Below are 19,505 nucleotides of genomic sequence, written 5' to 3' on the forward strand. Positions count from 1 at the left end.
TGTGTTAAAGTTTCAGTAGATTTTCTAGAATAAGTATTTCTTCATTTGCTGTATGCCCTTGGGGCTATTTCCAGAGACTTTAAGTGGTGTTTTTTATATATAGAGTTTCACTATGGAGTGGACCTGTGGAGTTCCACACGGTCATGCTTGAAGTCTGCCAGTCCATCCCTCTTTACATTTTATGCTCATTTTTCTTTTTGTAAAACTTTTTTATTTTTAAGTGTGTTTTTCCAGGACCCATCAGCTCCAAGTCAAGTGGTTGTTTCAGTCTAGTTGTGGAGGGCGCAGCTCACAGTGGCCCACGTGGGGATCAAACCGGAAACCTGAAGTTACGAGTATCATGCTCTAACCAACTGAGCTAACCGGCCCCTCAACAAACATTCCTCTCATCACTGCATCACTTATACCATATTTCCCCAAAAATAAGACCAGGTCTTATATTAATTTTTGCTCCAAAAGACGCATTAGGGCTTATTTTCAGTGGATGTCTTATTTTCTCATGTACAACAATCTACATTTATTCATTTATTCATGTACAAAAATCTGTATTTATTCAAATACAGTCATGTCATCTTCTCCTGGAACATCGTTGTCATAACTCTCCAAACCCCGAGTTCTGGCTTAAATTTCTTGCAACTCCATTTCCTATAGAACCATTGGCCCCAATCTCTCATGTCCAGCAATAGAGCTCTCCTTAAATGAGCACTTCTTGTCCATGTAGCCTGCTCATAGTGCTTTGGCAACACAGCTGTCAGTGACTCTTCACCCAGGAATTCTTCACCCAAGTCACGACCTCTTGCAGGCTAGGCTTCACAAAGTTTCCACGCTGATTTCTCTCCAGTCTATTTTCAATGTAGTCATTGATTTCTACGCGCAAATTGCCCTTGAATGGCTTGTTTATTGCAATATCAAGAGTCTGGACATAGGCAGTCATTCCTGCGGGAATCATTATTTGATCTATTCTTCTCTCTGCAAGGAAGTTCTTCATGTCTTTAGCGCGGTGAGTGCTGGCTGAATCGCAGACTAGCAGACCTCTTTGGCCACCTCGCAAAACAAGTGGCAGCATTAAATCGACCCACTTCCTTATAACTGCTGGTGCGCAGCAGGCTTTTTTGGTTTCAAGAACATAAATGCCAGAAACACCTTCAACCTTATCTTTCTTGCCCTTCGTGATGATTAGAGGTGGAGCTTTCTTTCCATCCAGATGAACTGCCAAAATACAGGTAACACGTGCACTTTTGTAACCAGTGGAGGGAATGTAGATTGATGAGGCACCCCTCTGATCAACTGTCGTTTGAGATCCTTGGCCTGTAAACACTGCAGTTGGTATTTAGAAAAGTCTATGCCATCAACAAAGGACTTGAATGCAAGTGCACATTTAATAACTTCAGTATCTTCCAGCTTGAACAGTGGTGTGGATCTTCTTAGAGACAGGTCATATTGCTGAAGGAAGCCGTCCTGCCAGTGTTGTTATGCTTTGAATTCTTCTGGGGATATTTCTAACTGTGGTGCCATTGCAAGGGCAAATGCTTGAATATCAGCCCTGCCCACAACCAAAGCCTTTGCTCTCCTGTCAGCAATCCATTCACAGGTGATGTCTTCCAGCTCAGGAAATAATGGTTGCTGACCTGATCCACATTTGAGCTTCTTAGCATTTCCCTCGTCCACCTGTTGACTGAGGTTATCGTACTCTGCTCACCATTTTCGGGCCATTTGGAAATCCAACTTCTCTTTGCAGACAGCTGTAAGATTCTTGCCCCGGGAGTCCGCCACGATTCCTTTCTTGTACTCGACTGAAGAGCTCTTCCTTTTGCACTCATCTTGTCTGGGGGTCAAAATACTATTCCCTTTAAATCTACCAGTAAATCAAGTGTTAATTGAAGACTTATGAGACAGGAGTGGCAACAGAAATGATGACAGTTAAGAATGATGGGCCACATCATGAAAAATTGCAGGCACCAAAATTCAGAAAACGTTTCTTTATTTCACATGAGTGCATTAACTACATCCATTACAACACATGATGTGTTGAATTATGAAGATTCATATTAGACACAACCACGTCCGTTCATTGTCAAGTGCACATGTTATTCGTGCGTTGTGTCTGTACTTCGATTGGTCATTTGCAATTAGTCTCGAGTTTACATAGGCGTTTACCTCTCCTCCAAAGGCACCTGCTTGGGTATTTACAAATACTTCATTATAATTTATATTATTTATTTTAAGTATTAATGTCAATAATATTATTTACTTATATTTATTTATATGTTAATATTATTATTTTATAATTCAATATGTCCATCGTGTGTTGCAATGGACATACTAAATGCATCCATCTGGCTGATCTTAATTGGGGCTTATTTTTGGGGTAGGGCTTATATTACGAGCATCCTGAAAAATCATGCTAGGGCTCATTTTCTAGTTAGGTCTTATTTTTGGGGAAATGCGGTATTGTCATAGGTAGCCATATACATTTCTGTGTAGATTTTGAGTTTTATGAGAGCACTAGTGTAGTTTGTTTTGATATCTCTACTGTTTGCTTGGCACATAATAGGCGCCTAATAAATTTAAAAAAAAATAAATGTTAAGGTAAAATCTCAGATAAGTAAAGTCTGTCTTTGACGCTACTTAATGTTGGTGTGCTAAGTTTTTGCCTCTTTGATAACCACATTTGGGATATGGTTTTAAAAAACTTAAAGTATCCTTTTAAAGGATGAATTTTAGCTTGCAGCATGCCATATTTTGACAAAGGAAGTTTCTTTTGGATTATTTAGAAACTGTTAATATTCTATTCAACTATATAGCATCGTCTTTTAAAAATAGTAACTTGTATTTTTTTTATAATGTTGCAAGTTCAGAAAATATAGAACAAAAGACAAGTTTCTTAAAATTTCACCAACTGGAGATAATTTTTTACATGTGCTATGTTTCTTTTTTTTTTTTAATGCACATATATAGTTTTTCTTGTAAAATGGCACTGTGTATATTATATTTTAACCTGCTTTATTCACTAAGTACATACTTATAATATGTTACATAAAATAAATGTTATTCCTCTATAATATTTTCAGTGGTTTATTTTATTTTGTATGAATGCCTGATAATAAAATAATACGTTTGTTGACCAATTACTGTGTGCCAGTGGTTAATATCACTAAACATTTACATATGTTATCTCATTTAATCCGCATTTCAGTCCTTTGAGGTTGAACTACGTATTCCATTTTAGAGACAAGGAAACTGAGGCAGAGTATTTAAGTCTTTTGCCCAGGGTCACATAACTAGTAAGTGATAAAGCCAGAATGTAAACTTAGGTAATTTGGTTTTAGAGCCTGGGCTTTTCATTTAAACTATAATACATTGAACCACTCCTCTTGTTGGGTATTTTGATTGTTCAAAGTTTATGCTATTATACATAGGACTGTAGTAAACATCCTTTTAACTCTATATTTTTTCTTCTTAAAATTATTTTGAGGTGTGAGGCAGTAATGTATGCACAATGGTTTAAAAAGTTATCCAGAGAAAATTAAGTCTCCCTCACAAATCAGTTCTCTTCCTTATAGCTACCATGACTAATACTTTTTCGTGTGTCTTTCCAGTTAGTCTTTGAATCTATAAGCATGTATAGATTTAACCTCTCTTTAAAACAAATAGTAGCATATTCTAACACATTCTCTACCCTTTGCTGTTCTCCACTTAACAGTGTATCTTGGTGAATCGTTCTACATCAGAATATATAGATCTGCAGCATAGCAGCTCTTTCTCCCCTCTCACTTCTTTTTAGCAAGTGCAGGGTACACCATTTTATGGATGAGGAAGTGCTATATGAATTAGTAGATTACTTGAAGGTTTTATTATAAGGTTTTAAAATACTGCCACCAATTGCTGAAGAGCAGTTTAAGGGGAGGGAGGTGACGTTTTGAACAGGAAGACGAGAAGGGGCTGTATTTGATTCCTTCATGTGGACTGCTAGAAGGTATATCAGTTTAAATGTCTCCAAAATTGATCTGATCTGTATACAGAGGGAGCCAAAAAAACATATGTACGTTTTAAGAGAGGAAAACTATTAAAATTGTAATATTCAATACTGATAAAAATCACATTTGACTTCTGCAATTACAAGAGGCGCTCAAAGTGGTTACCATCAGCATCCAGACACTTCTGATTATGGCTAACTACTTTTGAACAGCATTGACCAAAGTGCCCACTTGTATATATTTTTTGGCACCGCCAATATTGCCTCATTGTTTCTCTTTTGTGCTGCATATATGGATATATTTGCTGTTTTTAAAAGATGAATTTCTTTTTTTGGGAAGTTGTAATAGTCAATATATAGAAATGAAGATATACCATTACTTTGTTTTTCTTTATTTTTTTTTGTTTTAAAATACATGTAGCATAAAATAAACAAACATAACCAGTTTTAAGAGTACAGTTCAGGGGTACTAATACATTAATAATATTGTGTACCCATCACCACCATTTATATCTATAGCTCTTTTTATCTTGTAAATCTGAAACTCTTTACCCATTAAGCAATAATTTCCATTCCCCTCTCTCCTCAGTCCCTGGAAACCACCATTCCACTTTCTATCTTTCTGATTTTGACTAAGTATGCCATATAATTGGAATCATGCAGTATTTGTCTTTTTGTAACCGGCTTATTTCACTTAGCACAATGTCCTCAAGGTTGTAGCATATGTCAGAATTTCCCTTTTTAAGGCTGAATAATATTCCATTGTATGTATACAGTACTACATTTTGCACATCCATTCATTCATTGATGGACATTTGGGTTGCTTCCACATTTCAGCTATTCTGAATAATGCTGCTATGAACTTGGATGTGCAAATATCTCTTTTAGATTTTGCTTTCAGTTTTTTGGGTATATGCCCAAAATGGAATTGCTGGATCATAGGGTAATTCTATTTTTAATTTTTTGAAGAATCTCCATACTGTTTTTCATCATAGCTGTACCATTTTATATTCCCACCAACAGTGTACAAGTTTCTAGTTTCTCCACATCCTTGTCAACACTTCTTGTTTTCTGTTTTTTGTTTTTTGTTTTTGATAGTAGCCATCATAATGGATGTGAAGTTGTATCTCATTGTTGTTTTGATTTGTATTTCCCTAATAATCAGTAATGTTGAGCATCTTTTCATGTGCTTATTGGCCATTTGTATATCTTCTTTGGGGAAATGTCTATCAAGTCCTTTGTCCATTTTTGAATTGAGTTTTTGTTTTGTTGTTGACTTTTAGGAGTTCTCTATGTATTCTGGGTATTAATCCCATAACATATATAATTTGCAAATATTTTCTCCCATTCTGTAGATTACTTTTTGTTCTGTTGATATTCTTTTGATAGCAATTTTTTGATCCAACTTGTCTATTTTTTCTTTTGTTGCCTATGCCTTTGGTGTCCTATCCAAAAAGTCATTGTCAAATCCAATGTTATGTGGGTTTTGCCCTATGTTTTTTTCTAGCAGTTTTACAGTTTTAGTTCTTACATTTAGGTCTTGATGAATTTTAAGTTAATTTTTTTTATATGGTATTAAGGGTCCAGCTTCATTCTTTTGCCTACAGATATTCAGTTTTTCCTAGTACCATTTGCTGAAAATGTTCTTTTTCCCCATTGAATGTTCTTCGTACCTTTGTCAAAAAATCATTTGACCATATATGTGAGGGTTTATTTCTGGCCTCTCTATTCTATTCTATTAGTCTATATGTCTGTCTTTATGTGAGCACTACACTGTTTTGATTACTGTAGCTTTGTAGTAAGTTTTAAAATTAGGAAATATGAGTCCTCCAGCTATGTTCTTCTTTTTCAAGATTGTTTTGGCTATTTAGGGTCCATTAAGATTCCATGTGAATTTTAGGATGGGGTTCTATTTCTGCATAAAACATTGGGATTTTGGTAGCGATTGCATTGAATCTGTAGGTCACTTTGGGAGGTATTGACATTTTAACAATACTAAGTCTTCTGATCCAGTGGGAATAATAGTCCATTATTTTGGTTTTTTGAAGATTCAACTAAATATTCATGGCAAGAACAAAGCCACCAATAAAATTAGTCCATCACTACCACCCTTCTAATTTTGATCATTTGATTGAATAAAGTAGTATTGACCCATGATTAAGTTATTAACCTGGTAATGTGGTTTCTTCTTTTTCATGGTAGATATCCCAGAGGAGGAAGCCAGATATTGGACTTACAAATTGGAGCAAATCAATGCCATGGGAGCTGACAATGAGGTAGGAACTGCCTTACTTGCAAAATAGAGAGATGGAGAAAAATCTGTTTGTAGGACACTTTATAGTGTGTCAATGGAGGGACCTGTTAGCATGGTGAAGAATGAAAGAGTTTAAACTACATTAAAGAAAAATGGCAGCTGGAAGGTTGCCTAACATTTCATTAGAAGGATTTTTCTCCTGCTTTTCCTCTTCTTCCTACTATTCCCCAGGTGTGACTGAATTGGCACTAGTCTGACTCTAGACTGTTGGGGAAGGAGCTCATACGAAAGAAACTGTTCTCTTGTTACACAGATGAACAGAAGTCATTTCTTCTGCTTGTTCTCAGAGTTTTGGATATATATCCTTATTTGTGTGCACTTTTTAGGGATGTTTCAACTATTGCATTGCTTTGTCCTGCTGTCCTAACTTATCTCCAGAGATAGGTCTGGTGCTCAGAAGAGAATGCAGCTCAATCTGGGACATTAGGAATGGGGAATGTTTTTGATATTGGTAGTGGAGAGAAAAGATAAGTTATTTTACTTTTGGACATGGTGTTCTATTAGAAAATTGGTCTGATTATAAGGTAGACTTTGGAATGCCAGGAGATATTTTGGTGACAGTGTCTGGTAAGCAACTTCATGAGAGAGTCTGAAGCTCAGGGTTGATTGGGGTAGGGAGCTATAGGCATACAGTTTGGATTCATCAACATAATGGTAGCAACTGAAGTCATAGGACTAGAAGAGCTCACTCTTCCGTATGTACAAAGTGTATTAAAGAAGAACAAGGACAAAACCTTGAGAAATCTCAAAGATAGAATCTTGAGAAACAAAAGAGGTTGAGAAAGAGCAGCCTGAGAGTAAGAGAACCAGAAAAAGTTTACAGAACAAAAAAAAAGTTAAGGTAGAAATTCTTGATAGTGTCAAATGTTACCGAGAATAAAGATGATAAGCAATGAAATGGGGCCATTGGATTTTGCAATTAGTAACGAGGATCCATAGGTTAGTGCAGGATGCCAAAATGCAGTGGTCTGATGAGTGTGTTAGTTTCCTTGGGCTGTCATAACAAAGTACTACAAACTGGTTGTGTAGAACTCCGCACATTCTGGATTTGGCTGATTATATCTCCAAGGTTTCATTTACTCTGTTCCTCTATCCCTCTTACTTCCTTTAAAGAAAAAATTATGTCTAGTAGTTTGAGGATTAGATTGATATTTAGAATGAAGTTTGTTTTTTTTCCCTTTTTGGTAGGCAGATGGTGTCTTATCGCACTTTTAGTGATGTTAAATTTCAACAGTGGATTCAACTGGTGTCAGCCTGTTTCATCCATTATAAAGTGCTTCCACCAGCCTTTCATCTAATCATTTTACCAGCAGGAAAAAATTTTAAACAGACATACAAATAGAGGAAATAGTAAATTGAAACCTGTATACTTACCTCCAGGATTCAATAATTATCAAGATTTGGTCATACTTGCAAAATAATTTTAAAAATACAGTGTAGAGTCTTATCTTTTTATGTTACAGTATGTTAATGAGTCCCATCCGCAACATCCTCTTAGGTCCAGAAGACTGGCTTGGAGATCTACACTTTACAGAGTAGGAATGTCCCACCATTTATTACTTTTCCTACTCACGGACAGTTAGGTTTTTACTATTATAAATGCATGTTCCCGTGAACATCTCTGAGCCTGTTTCTTTGTGCTTACATACATAAGGCTCTGAACCAAACTGTTCTGTCTTCCAGACTCTTTGTATCCGTGTTAATTTGTTTATGCCTTTTGTTTGTTTTGTTTTGCCTTTTTAAATCCTGCCCATCCTCAAGACTTGAGCTTAATGAAAGATTCTCTGGGTATATACCTGGAAGTAGAATTGCTTGGTTGTTGGATATACTCTGTTCAACCTTGCTTGATATTGCTAAATTGCTCTCTAAAATAACTACCAATTCACATTTCCATTTTCCTTCTTCTCTGTATCCTTAATGAAGCTTGATAATACCAGACTTTAAATTTTTACTCATCTAATATATTTAGAACATTATCATTTTAATTTGCATTTCTTTGTTTATTGGTGACATTCATTTAGTTGTTTATTTACCAAATATGTACCAGGCACGTTGTAAGATCCCTGTCCTCATGGATCAGATAGGAGTAGACCAAACAATAAGCAGGAAATGTAATAAACATGGTTTAAGTGTTAAAGGGTGAGAAGAGTTGTAGGGGGAGAAAACCTGTTTTCTCCATGCAGTTTTTACACTTCTTTTGTTAGATTTATTCCTAATCATTGTGAATGGAATATTTAAAAATTACATTTTCTAATAGGTCATTGCTAAGGCAGTGCTTTGTTGCTCGTTTTTTAAGAAAACTTTTGTTTATTTTTAAGTGTGTTTTTCCAGGACTCATCAGTCCAAGTCAAGTAGTTGTTTCAATCTTGTTGTGGAGGGCGCAGCTCACACTGGCCCATGCGGAGATTAAACTGGCAACCCTGGTGTTATAAGCATGGCGCTCTAACCAACTGAGCTAATTGGCTGCCCCCTCATTTATTTATTTATTTATTTAGGTATTGATTTGATTCAGTAACTCTTATTCTACTAGTTTAGAGATTCCCTTAGGTTTTTTAGTTTTTGCATAAGTTTTTATCTCTTTCTAATTCTGATGTTTTATTTTTAAGGGTGTTATATGTATATGTATACATGTATATATCTTTATTAATAGACTTTATTTTTTAGAGCAGTTGTAGGTTTACAGAAATTTCGAGCTGATAGTAGAGGGAGTGTCCATATCACTTCTTCCCCAACCCCTACTCATAGTTTCCCATTTTATTAACATCGTACATCAGTGTAGTACATCTGTTACAGTGCATGAACCAATATTGATATGTTATTATTAACTAAAAGTTAATATTTTTATTTATATTTATTATATATTATTTTATGAACTTAAAAATAAAACTAAAAATCCTTTTTTTTTTTTTCCCCAGATTTCCTTAGTTTTTACCTCATACATTTTTTTTTCTGTTCCAGAATCTCATACAGGACACTGTATTACATTTAGTTGTTATGTCTCCTTCTTAAGCTCCTCTTGGCTGTGACATTTTTCTCAGATTTTCCTTGTTTATGATGACCCCTTATTTTAAAAAACTCATTGTGTGAAACATTCAGTGTAATTTTTAATAGTTGGAATGAAAGTGGGGAGCCTTGTCTTTCTCCTGAGTATAAGGGGAATGCTTCATGAGTTTTAAAGTATGATGTTTGCTATAGATTTTGATAGATGCTCTTTATCAGATTAAGGAAATTCTATTTCCTTCTACTTTTCTAAGAATTTTTGTCATGAAAAAGTAAAGGATTTTATGAAGGCCTTTTCTGCATCTAGTAGATCACATACCTTTGCTCCTTTAACCTGCTTATTGTGGGGAATTGCATGAATAGATTTTCAGATTCTGAACTATCCTTGCATTTATAGACCACCTGGTTATGTTATATGTTCAATACATATGCACACATATAATACATTTTCACATATAACTATTATAGCATTTATGATGGAGAATAATACGAATTCGGCTTGGTAATTTTAGGATTTTGCATCTATATTTATAAATGAGATGGGCCTGTAATTTTCCTGTCTTGTAGTATTTTTCTTTTCTTTTTTGGTATATAGGTATTACACATTTTCCCTTAGCTCTCTTAATAGTATTAATTGGGCTCTAGTTGGTCTCCACTTTCTGCTTTGGGCCTGGAAGCGATTCATTAAATATGTCTCTGAAAATATCTACTGTCATCTTTTAAGTCTGAATTCTTCTAGTTTAATACTTAGTTTTATGATTTCCTCATTGTTATGCCTGTGTAGTACCTACAAAAGTCATTATTATTTATAATGGTTACTATTTATAACCAAGTCCCTTTGTTACTTTGGAGTGTGTTGCTTACCCTTCAAGAAATTTTGAACATTTTTATGATTGACAGTTTTACTAATACTATTATCTTCTTTAAATTATGCTTGACTTCTGATCTTCTCTAATGGAAGTAGTAATAGTGGTATCTACCTCTGATATTTGTATCAGAGTGTATTGCTTGTAGAGTACTTTACATATAAAAGTATATTTATATACAAAAAGTGTTTTGTATTTTGGATCCAATTGCTTGAAATGCCCTTTACCACTAACACTACTATGTAAGCCATCAGCTATTATCTGGATATTTGTAATAATTGGTCTATTTCCCTTCTTGTTGCCTACAGTTCATCTCACACAGCAGCCAGAGTGATTTTTAAAGTGTAAGCAAGTCATACTTTTCTTATGTTCATAACTTTAAATGGCTTCTCAATACACTAGAATAAAATCTAGACTTCTTACCATGATTTACAACTCGGTTCCCTCAGTGCCTGGATCAAGGCCTTGAACATAATAGGTACTCAAGAAAAAGCTGTTGAATAAATACCTCATTCATTGATAGTGTTACAGAAGCTCTGTCTTGCCCAGGAACTCACATCTTCTTAATAAATATCAGAGTCAGGACGAAAACTCCAGATCTCATATTTACAAGTTGCTGGACCAAGTGATACTTTTCCAATCCTCCAATAGGCTCTGAACCAAACTCTTCTGTCTTCCAGACTCTATGTACCTGTATTAATTTGTTGATACCTTTTTTTTTTTCGTTTTGCTTTTCTAAATCCTGTCCATCCTCAAGATTTGAACTTAACATTACTCTTTTATAGAATATATATTTTTTATGGCTTCAGTACTCTGTATTTGTTTTTTGATGGTGATGGTGGTGGGTTGGATTAGGGAGGCTACAGTGTAAGTGGGAAGGAGACTAGTAGATACTAGGTGTTGCATTACATGCTTAAATAATTTCACTTACTTCCCAGGTGACCTTGTGAGGGAAGAAGCACTTACTTGTTTTAAAGATGAGAAAATTCTGTCTCGGAGAGGTTTCAGTTCTATCACTTAAATGGGGAAATCTATACTTTATAGGAAACTTAGAGGACTGAGTTTTCTAAGAGTTTTCTTAGAGAAGCCACAAAGGCCACAAAGGCTTCTCTAAGACTCCTAAAACTAATCTTTCTACAGCTGTCTGGCAGAGCTGGAAGGGTGCCCAAGTGCCCTTGGTTAGAACAGGTATCCTACTCTGCTATCCTGTCTCATTGGACCATTGCCCGATCTGATAGTCTGGCCTGTATGTCAGGATCCCACAGGGAAATTAGCTGCAGGATCATCTGTTTCTAGTCTGTGAAGAATTTGATTCCATTCAAACACTAAACACAGCTGTGATTTTTTTCTTCTTTGCTTGGGTCTCTTATTATATGTATTTTTTTTTTCTCTTTTCTGCTTCTAGTATGCTATTCAAGAAGAAAGCCTGAGGAAGCCATTGCCCACTGCTGCCGCCCAGTGTTGTAAGTGAGAAACTTATCTGTGACTCTCAAGCATAGCTTTCTGTGAGCTCTCTAACTGTGGCTTATTTTGAGTTGGGGAGGGTGGAGATGTAGTGGGTATTAACAGAGGAAATTACAGAAGCACACCTGTTTACGCCCATACCTCCAGTGGCTCTGTCCATTAGCTTTTGGTTTTGTGTGGCTGTAGGCAGGGCAGTGATGCTCATCTTTTTTCTCCATTTGCTGGTTTTTTCCCCAGGAGGAATGATTTTACTCACTCACTCTGTGCCAATTTACCGGTTATTCTTTAAGGCTCAGTTTAAATGTCAGTCCCTGGGAAATATTCCTGCTGTTTTTCCCCTAAATTAAGCTTAGGTGTCTCTCCTCTGCTTCCATAGTACTCTGTGCACACATCCATTATATAACCTATCATCTATTACAATCTGTGTATATTTCTTTGAAAAGAACAAAAAGTTTCTTTCATTTTGTATTCCTAGCATCTGACTCAATACCTGATACATAGTATGTAGTAAACCTCAATAAAGTTTGATATATGATTGACTGAGAGAATTTGTCATTTCTCCTGAGATTAATTTATCCAGACTACACAGATTCCTTCTTGAAACGAGCCATGCATTCTTGGTATATTGCTACCTTCTCCTCAGTGTCTCTCAAAACAGCTTGAAGACACACTAAACGACTGACCTGGAGTCTACTTTCTCTTTCAACCTGTGGGGCGTGTATGTGTGTTGTATGTTGTGTGTGTTGTGCTTCTTTTGGGTTGCTGTAGTTTTTCTGAATCAAATGTCAAACTTATCATCTGCAGGTTGAAAGTGGTGGTAATGGTGGTTGTTAGTCTTATAATAATATTAGTAATAAGAAGAACCATAGCAACTAACATATTTTGAGGTCTTACAGTATGCTAGATGCTGCTCTAAGAGCTAAAGTGTATTAACTTATTTAATCTTCACAGCAACCCTAAGACGTAGATTTTACTCTTGTCTCCATTTTTCAGATGAGGAAACTGAAGCATACAGAGATTGACTAATTTGCCACAAGTAACATAGGTTGTAAATAGTGAAGTAAATATTCACAGACAGCCTGACTCTGCAGCCCATGTTTTGCACCACTGTGTTATTATACTACTTCCATGATATTGTTTGTGAGAATGAAAACTATTAATATCATTCATGGTTTGTAAATCCACTGGTTGCCTTCCATTCTATAGGGTACTTTCCAGATAAAAGTAAGACCAATGGCAGAGGTCAACATTTTTTCTTTATTTAAAGAAGTCTGCTATTTTTCATATGATTTACTACTAGCTTTTTTTTTTTGCTATTTAGAACCTAGAATTTATTAAACATTTAGGGTTATAGAAAATCAGAAGAATCTGAATTGAAGAGCATGTTGTGAATTACAAGTCAATAGGTCCTCTCCAAAATTCACTGTAATGAGCTAATTTTGATCTTTTTAATCTTTTAAACCTTTTTCCAGGACTGCTAATGAGAAGTGAAATGGAATGATTGAAAATTTCACTTCCCATTTCTTCCTGAGCCATTTTATGAAATGCAGTTGAAGATTAAAGAGCAAATACCAAGAAGGCAGGAGGATATAAGAGGCCATAAATAATCTGCAAGTTTATTAATTCTCATACACTTTTCATCTGTTTACTGGCTAATTTGTGTGTGTGTGTGTGTGAATAGCCTGTTCCTATCTTTTGTCTACTTCCTCATGTATTTTTATTTTGAAAAATTTTATACTTACAGAAAAGTTGAAAGACTAGTACAATGAACACCCATTTACCCTTTACTAGAATCAATGATTAACATAACATTTTGCCTCACTTGCTCTCCCCCTTCCCACCTCTCTTTATTTTTGTCTCTATATACACATACACAAAAATACACACATGTATTTTCTGAATCATTTGGATGTAAGGGTCAGACTTCATGACACATCAGCATGTATCTCCTAAGAGCTAGAACAGTCTTCAAACCAAAATACCATTGTCAGAATCAAGAAATTTAACACTGAAACAATAATATTATCTACTATACAGGCCATAGTAAGAATTCCCCAATTGTTCCACAGATGTTTTTAGCTCTTCCGCCCTCCCCGTATGATCTAATTACGAATCATACCTTTTATTTGGTTGTCCTGACTCTTTGTTTGTTTCAATTAAAGTTGATTGGGGTGACAATTGTTAGTGAAGTTACATAGATTGCAGGTGTATAATTCTGTAATACATCATCTATGTACCACATTATGTGTTCACTACCCAGAGTCAGATCTCTTTCCATCACCATATATTTGATTCAGTTTGTCCTCATCTACCACCTTCCTCCAGCCTTAAGACCTAATGGAATTTGCTTGCTAGATTTTGGACTTGCTTGGGACCTGTCACCTCTTCCTTCTTTCCTATTTCTTCCTTGTGGAATGGAACTATTTCTCTTATGCTTGTCCCACCATTGTATTTTGGAAGCACATAATTACAGGTTCAACACTGGAGAGGGATTTTGCCTCTGGATGAATCATACTTGGAGTCTCACTCATATGTGATTTAGTTGATATTTAAATGAGACTTTGGATCTCAGTTTTGAGTTGATGCTGGAATGATTTACGACTTTTGGGGCTGAAGGGATGGAGTGAGTGTGTTTTGCATGTGATAAGGACATGAATTTTGGGAGGCCAGAGGCAGAATGCTATGGGTTGAATTGTGTCTCCCTAAAACTCATATGGTGAAGCCCTAATGCCTCCCACCCCCAGTGTGATTGTAGTTAGAGGTAGAGCCTGTGAGGAAGGAAGTATTAAAGGTTAAATGAAGTCATACGGTGGGGCCCTAAACTGATAGGGCTGGTGCCCTTTTTAAAAGAGGAAGAGACACCGGAGCTCTCTCTGTCATGTGAGGACCCAGCAGGAAGGTGACCATTTGCGAGTCAGGAAGAGAGCTCTCAGCAGAAAGTGAACCCTGCCAGCGTTTTGATCTTTGACTTTTCAGCCTCCAGAAACTGGGAAAATAAATTTCTGTTGTTTTAGCTACCCAGTCTGTGATATTTTGCTATGGCAGCCATAGCAGACTAATATACTTATGTAAATCTATCTATACAATTTGGGGACAAATATCTGGCAAAAGAAGCACCAAAATATTAACCAAATTTGTCTCTGGTATGTGGGATTATGACTTTTTAACCCCTTCAGCATTTCTTACATATTCTAAATATTTAATAATGTACTACTTTTAATAGTTAAAAGTTATTAAGAAGAGTAATTAAGTCCTTGTTCTAGATCTGGATTTGCTGCTTCTCTGAGTGACTTTGAAAATCTTTCCACTACTTGAGTTTCTTGACGTATAAAATGGAAGAGTTGGTCCTAATGATTTCTAGATCGTACCTATAGGTAGATACAGGGTTCAGATCAGCACTTCTCCTGCCCAAGCTGACATCTAACATGTCTGGCTCCCATTCTTGCAAGCATCCCCAGACTTTGTGAATCTTGGAGCTTCTCCGTATTTGGATTCAGAGAAGAGATACGTTCATCTTCCTCCTCCCAGGAGATAGGGAAGGAGTAATCTCTTCAACCACAGCTGTTCTCCTAAAAAGTTGTAGAGTCCCACACTGACATGGACATTTTATAAGATCCAGTTAAATTGACTTATAAAATTTCCTAAAATCCGAATTTGTCTGATTAGATTCTGGTTACTACATAGTAGATTTCACTTTTACAAAATTATATTTGATTCCTTTATTTGTGATGCTGATGTTAATTATTGGTTCAGATGATGTTTTCCAGATCTCTCCACTGGTAAGGTTTTTTTCCCCTTTGTAACTAGCAAGTCATCTGGGGCTGGGTACTATTATACTTTGAGACTGTGTATATATATCCTATTTTCTCAACAACTTTTCATTTGTTAATATTAGACTCTATTATGATCATTGCCTAAATTTATTATTACATTGGTGGTTGCAAAATGATGATTTTTCTAATTCTGTCATTACTTTTACATTGAGTACCTGTCAATCTTCTCTAAAGAAGAGCTTTCCTTCCTGTCTTATTCTCCTCTTTTTTTAATGACTATCGCTATGGACTCATGAATTCTTTTTTTAACTCAGTGTTTTATAATCCAGTTCAGTTATTCTCTTTGATGCTCAAATTGTCCCTAATTTGTCCAATGGGAGTCCCTTTAAATCAGTCAGATCCTGTGTCTTTTTGACATAACCCTATCATTCTTTGACCAGCTTCCTTCTTTTCTTGGTACAAGATAGATGTTCCAGGCTCATCTTGTCCATTCCCTGCCTCATTCCTATAATAAGTCATTTCTGCAATGCACCTTTATTCCTTTTGGTGAAAAATGGTATTTAGGAATCAGGATCTTAGAACTATATGCTCATTGCCACTGGAGTGCGATTGCTTCTTGGCTGTTTGAATAGATAGAGCTAGGAAAACACACATACACATCTCATACTGATACCACCAGTTAACACCCTCACCACAGGGTTTTTCCTGACCTTCTCCCATGCCATGTTTGTGTCTCTTCTCTCGGTGAGAACCCTTGTTCCCAGGAACACCAAATTATTTACTCATTTGCTCTGTCAAATAATGTGCACAAACAAATTTCAGGATTAATATACCAAATGCTATTATTAGCAACAACAGGCCTACTAATTAAAGTTTAAGGTTCTTGAAAGTTATTTTTTTAACCTTAAAATAACTCACATAGGATTACAAAACCACTATCACACCTAAAAATTTAACAAAGTTTCCTGTCTTCTGATATCCATTCTGTAGACAAAATTCTCCAATTTTCTTTTGCCCTTTTTGTCGCAATTTAGGATCCAATTAAGGTTCATTCATTGTGTTTGTATGTGGTATGAATTAAGGGCCTAAGATCATGTGGGTATCCAATTGTCCCAACATAATTTATTAAAAAGGCTATTTTTCCCCATTGAATTTTCTTTGTATCTTTGTTTGAAATCATTTTCGTTACCAGCACAACAGCCCATTACTTTTCTTTCAGGACTTTTTTTTAGCAAATTTAATTTTATATACTCACAATAAAAGAGAATGTATATACTTTCTTTTAGGACATGTTCCTCAGATGTGTCCTCGTCTGAGGGTTGGTGGCAGATACTAAGAGATGTATGCTTTTTGCATGCTTGGACCTTAGCACGTCATGTTTACTTCTGCAGGTCTTATCTGCATTCCAGCTTGTTCGTATTTGAGTGATTTTTGCTCCTCAATTTATAGAGCTATTTTGAGGTATACAATTTGTATATTTGATACAGATCTCATTTGCAACAAATGGTATAATGTGAAAATTTACCTTAGCCCAGGGCTAAACATAACCAGAAGTTGATGTAGGGAGAGAAACTGGTCTGTTCCTTTTCCAAATATATCTAAACTTTCTAAAGTACTCGAAGTTCATTCTTCAGTATGGATATTTCTACCTATGTCTTGTCAAAGAATGCAGTAGCACACGATGCCACCATACCAAACAGTCTTAGATTATTAAGTTCTACAACTTTCTGCTATTTTTCAGTTTTTATACATGCCTGCTTTGCCCACCCACTGAATTATCAATGATGGTATCACTGACTGCAATTGAGAAATGAATCAAAAGTGATTCAGCATCTGGCAAGAATTTGATGAGATGAGTACACACATATTTTGCTAGGGTGTATAAATTAGTACAACCTTTTTAACTCAGTCATTCCACTTCTAGGAAGTAGTCAAGGAAAATAACTTGAGTTGCAAAAGGAGATTTATGTATAGGCTTTAATTATAATGGAGAAAAATTGCAAAAATAATGGAAGACTGGGTAATTGTGGCATTCCATAAGATGGAATAATATGCTTTTAAATATTTTTTTTAAAATACAGGAAATATTTTTGTGAATAAGTTTTAAAAAGTAGGATCCTACGCTGATTAAGTAGTATGATCCCAGTATTCTAAAAAATAAATTATATACACATTGGCATAGAGAAAACCCCTGGGAAATAGTTATAATAGTGGCTTTCAGTGGTAGGATAGTAGATAAGTATTGTTTTATTTTTCCTTTATATATTTTTGTACTTTCCAAATTTTCTAAATGCATTTCTTGTAGGATAATTAAAAAAAACCAATAAATATTTATTAAAAATGATCCCAGGCCTGACAATATAGAGGCAGGTCATTGCAGATTTACTTTTCAAGTTTGGATTTGAGACTCAATTGAATGATAATTGGTGGTCGAGGTTGACACAGTTTATTTCAACAACATAGTGATTGATTGAGTGTTCTAAGCAGCTCTTAAAGTTTTAGTGTCCCTTTTATTGATGATATCCCTAAGGTCACTCAATCAATTATTATGTCTGAAATCTAAAGGTTTTGGGGTCTGTGTTATTTCTGTTTGTAATATTTCAAAGATAGCTTGAACTTCTGCTTGAGATACAGCCCACCATTGGTACTTCAAAGACATTTCTCTGATTATCTGTGAAGGGTTTGTTTCACTGGTTTTGTTACAGTATTTCCTATAAATAGTGACATATCAAATCATAAACCAAAATTTTCTGAGTATGTATCAGTCTATTAAATTAGTAAAATAGTGCATAATACAACATAGTGTTTAAAAATTTTTAAAAGAATGAATCAGTTCAGAACAGTTAGGTGTGAATCATATCCATGAATAACAGTCACCAAACGTTCAGTACTCTCAGTAGTAAGTACACTGCTTGCTACCAGGTGGTGACTTCTTATTTGACCACCATTAACTTCAAAAGGATTTCTTTTCCAAATACACCTGGAAGAGATAATGTTTATGTAAAATGACTTACCTTCTCCTTTTCACCTCTTATTGTTATATTTCCTGGTCTATTGTGTGATATTGTTGATTCTTAGACAGGAAGCAGGAGGTTCAGTGCTTCCCACTACTGTTAAGCCATCAGGCCTGACATGCCCTAACCCTAGTCTGCGCTACATTCAAATACTCCTCTCACAGCCTCCTGTTGTTCTTGGTCTCCATCTAAAACTGTCCACTGCCATGCTATGAGTTGATTTATTTTTAATATTCTACCTTTTTTTGGGAGGCAGAGAAATGGGCCATTCTATATATGTAACCAGATATTCCACACCTGGAAGATTAGATTCCTGCCTGTGCTACAGATGAGGGTATAATTCTCCCACTAAAATCAGGCAAACACTAAATTTGGGGCAGGTACTGCCAATATCACTCTTTGTCCTATTTCTCTGCTTGCCACAGACAAGACTAGTTTTAAGCTTATGGGGCATTCTGGTTGACTCTTGATGGGGGCCAGGACTTGTTTTCCTAGTTAGGTGATGGTGGACTCCAGTAGAACAAGAAATTTTGTCCATCTCTTTCTGGTCTAGAATACCTTTGTTCTATTTCAGACCATGCCAGAAGGAGTGGACCTACCTGGCAGGTACTTACTGTCAAGAGATGATCATACAGAGTAGACTGTGGGACTATCACTCTAGCATTCTGTGCCAGAGAACACCAATTTGAGAGAACCTGGCACTGCTGACTGTCAGACCTAACCACCTTACACAGCTCTAGATAAAAAGGAAGCTTGAGTGGTAGCAGATCCTGTGGTCTGTTTACCAGCGATTTGTTTTCTGCACTACGTATTTTCTAGAAGACACTAGACACCATGCTGATAGTTCCTGCCTATCAGGAGATCCAACTCTTAGAGAACTGTGTGGCCTCACAGTCTCAACTGGTCCTATTATCCTTTCAGGAGCCTATAGTAGGTAAATTCATGTTCCCAACAGTGTCTTGAAGAGATCCAAAATCCCTCACCATAACTTTTGAAGGGATGGAACTCAGCCTGTCCTCTGTTTCCCTTTGCATGTTGCTGTTGCATGGCAGGCCCCTTCAAGACATTAGCACGGTCTGCTAGGACATTTGCTGGCCT

The 19,505-nt window shown here is 35.9% G+C and overlaps 1 protein-coding gene across 5 annotated transcripts in view; it reads left to right on the forward strand.

Annotated features, from left to right (window-relative positions):
- UNC13B (unc-13 homolog B) overlaps positions 1–19,505 on the forward strand; it is a 173,138-nt gene that overhangs the window by 37,963 nt on the left and 115,670 nt on the right. For all 5 annotated transcript variants that reach the window (XM_074330677.1, XM_074330678.1, XM_019729033.2 and 2 more), the window contains exons 6-7: positions 6,179–6,252; positions 11,562–11,619. In XM_074330677.1, the coding sequence (XP_074186778.1) occupies positions 6,179–6,252; positions 11,562–11,619 (132 nt within the window). The remainder of the gene's footprint in view (positions 1–6,178; positions 6,253–11,561; positions 11,620–19,505) is intronic.

This window comes from Rhinolophus sinicus, linkage group LG04 (genome assembly GCF_036562045.2).
Source record: "Rhinolophus sinicus isolate RSC01 linkage group LG04, ASM3656204v1, whole genome shotgun sequence".
NCBI lineage: Eukaryota > Metazoa > Chordata > Mammalia > Chiroptera > Rhinolophidae > Rhinolophus > Rhinolophus sinicus.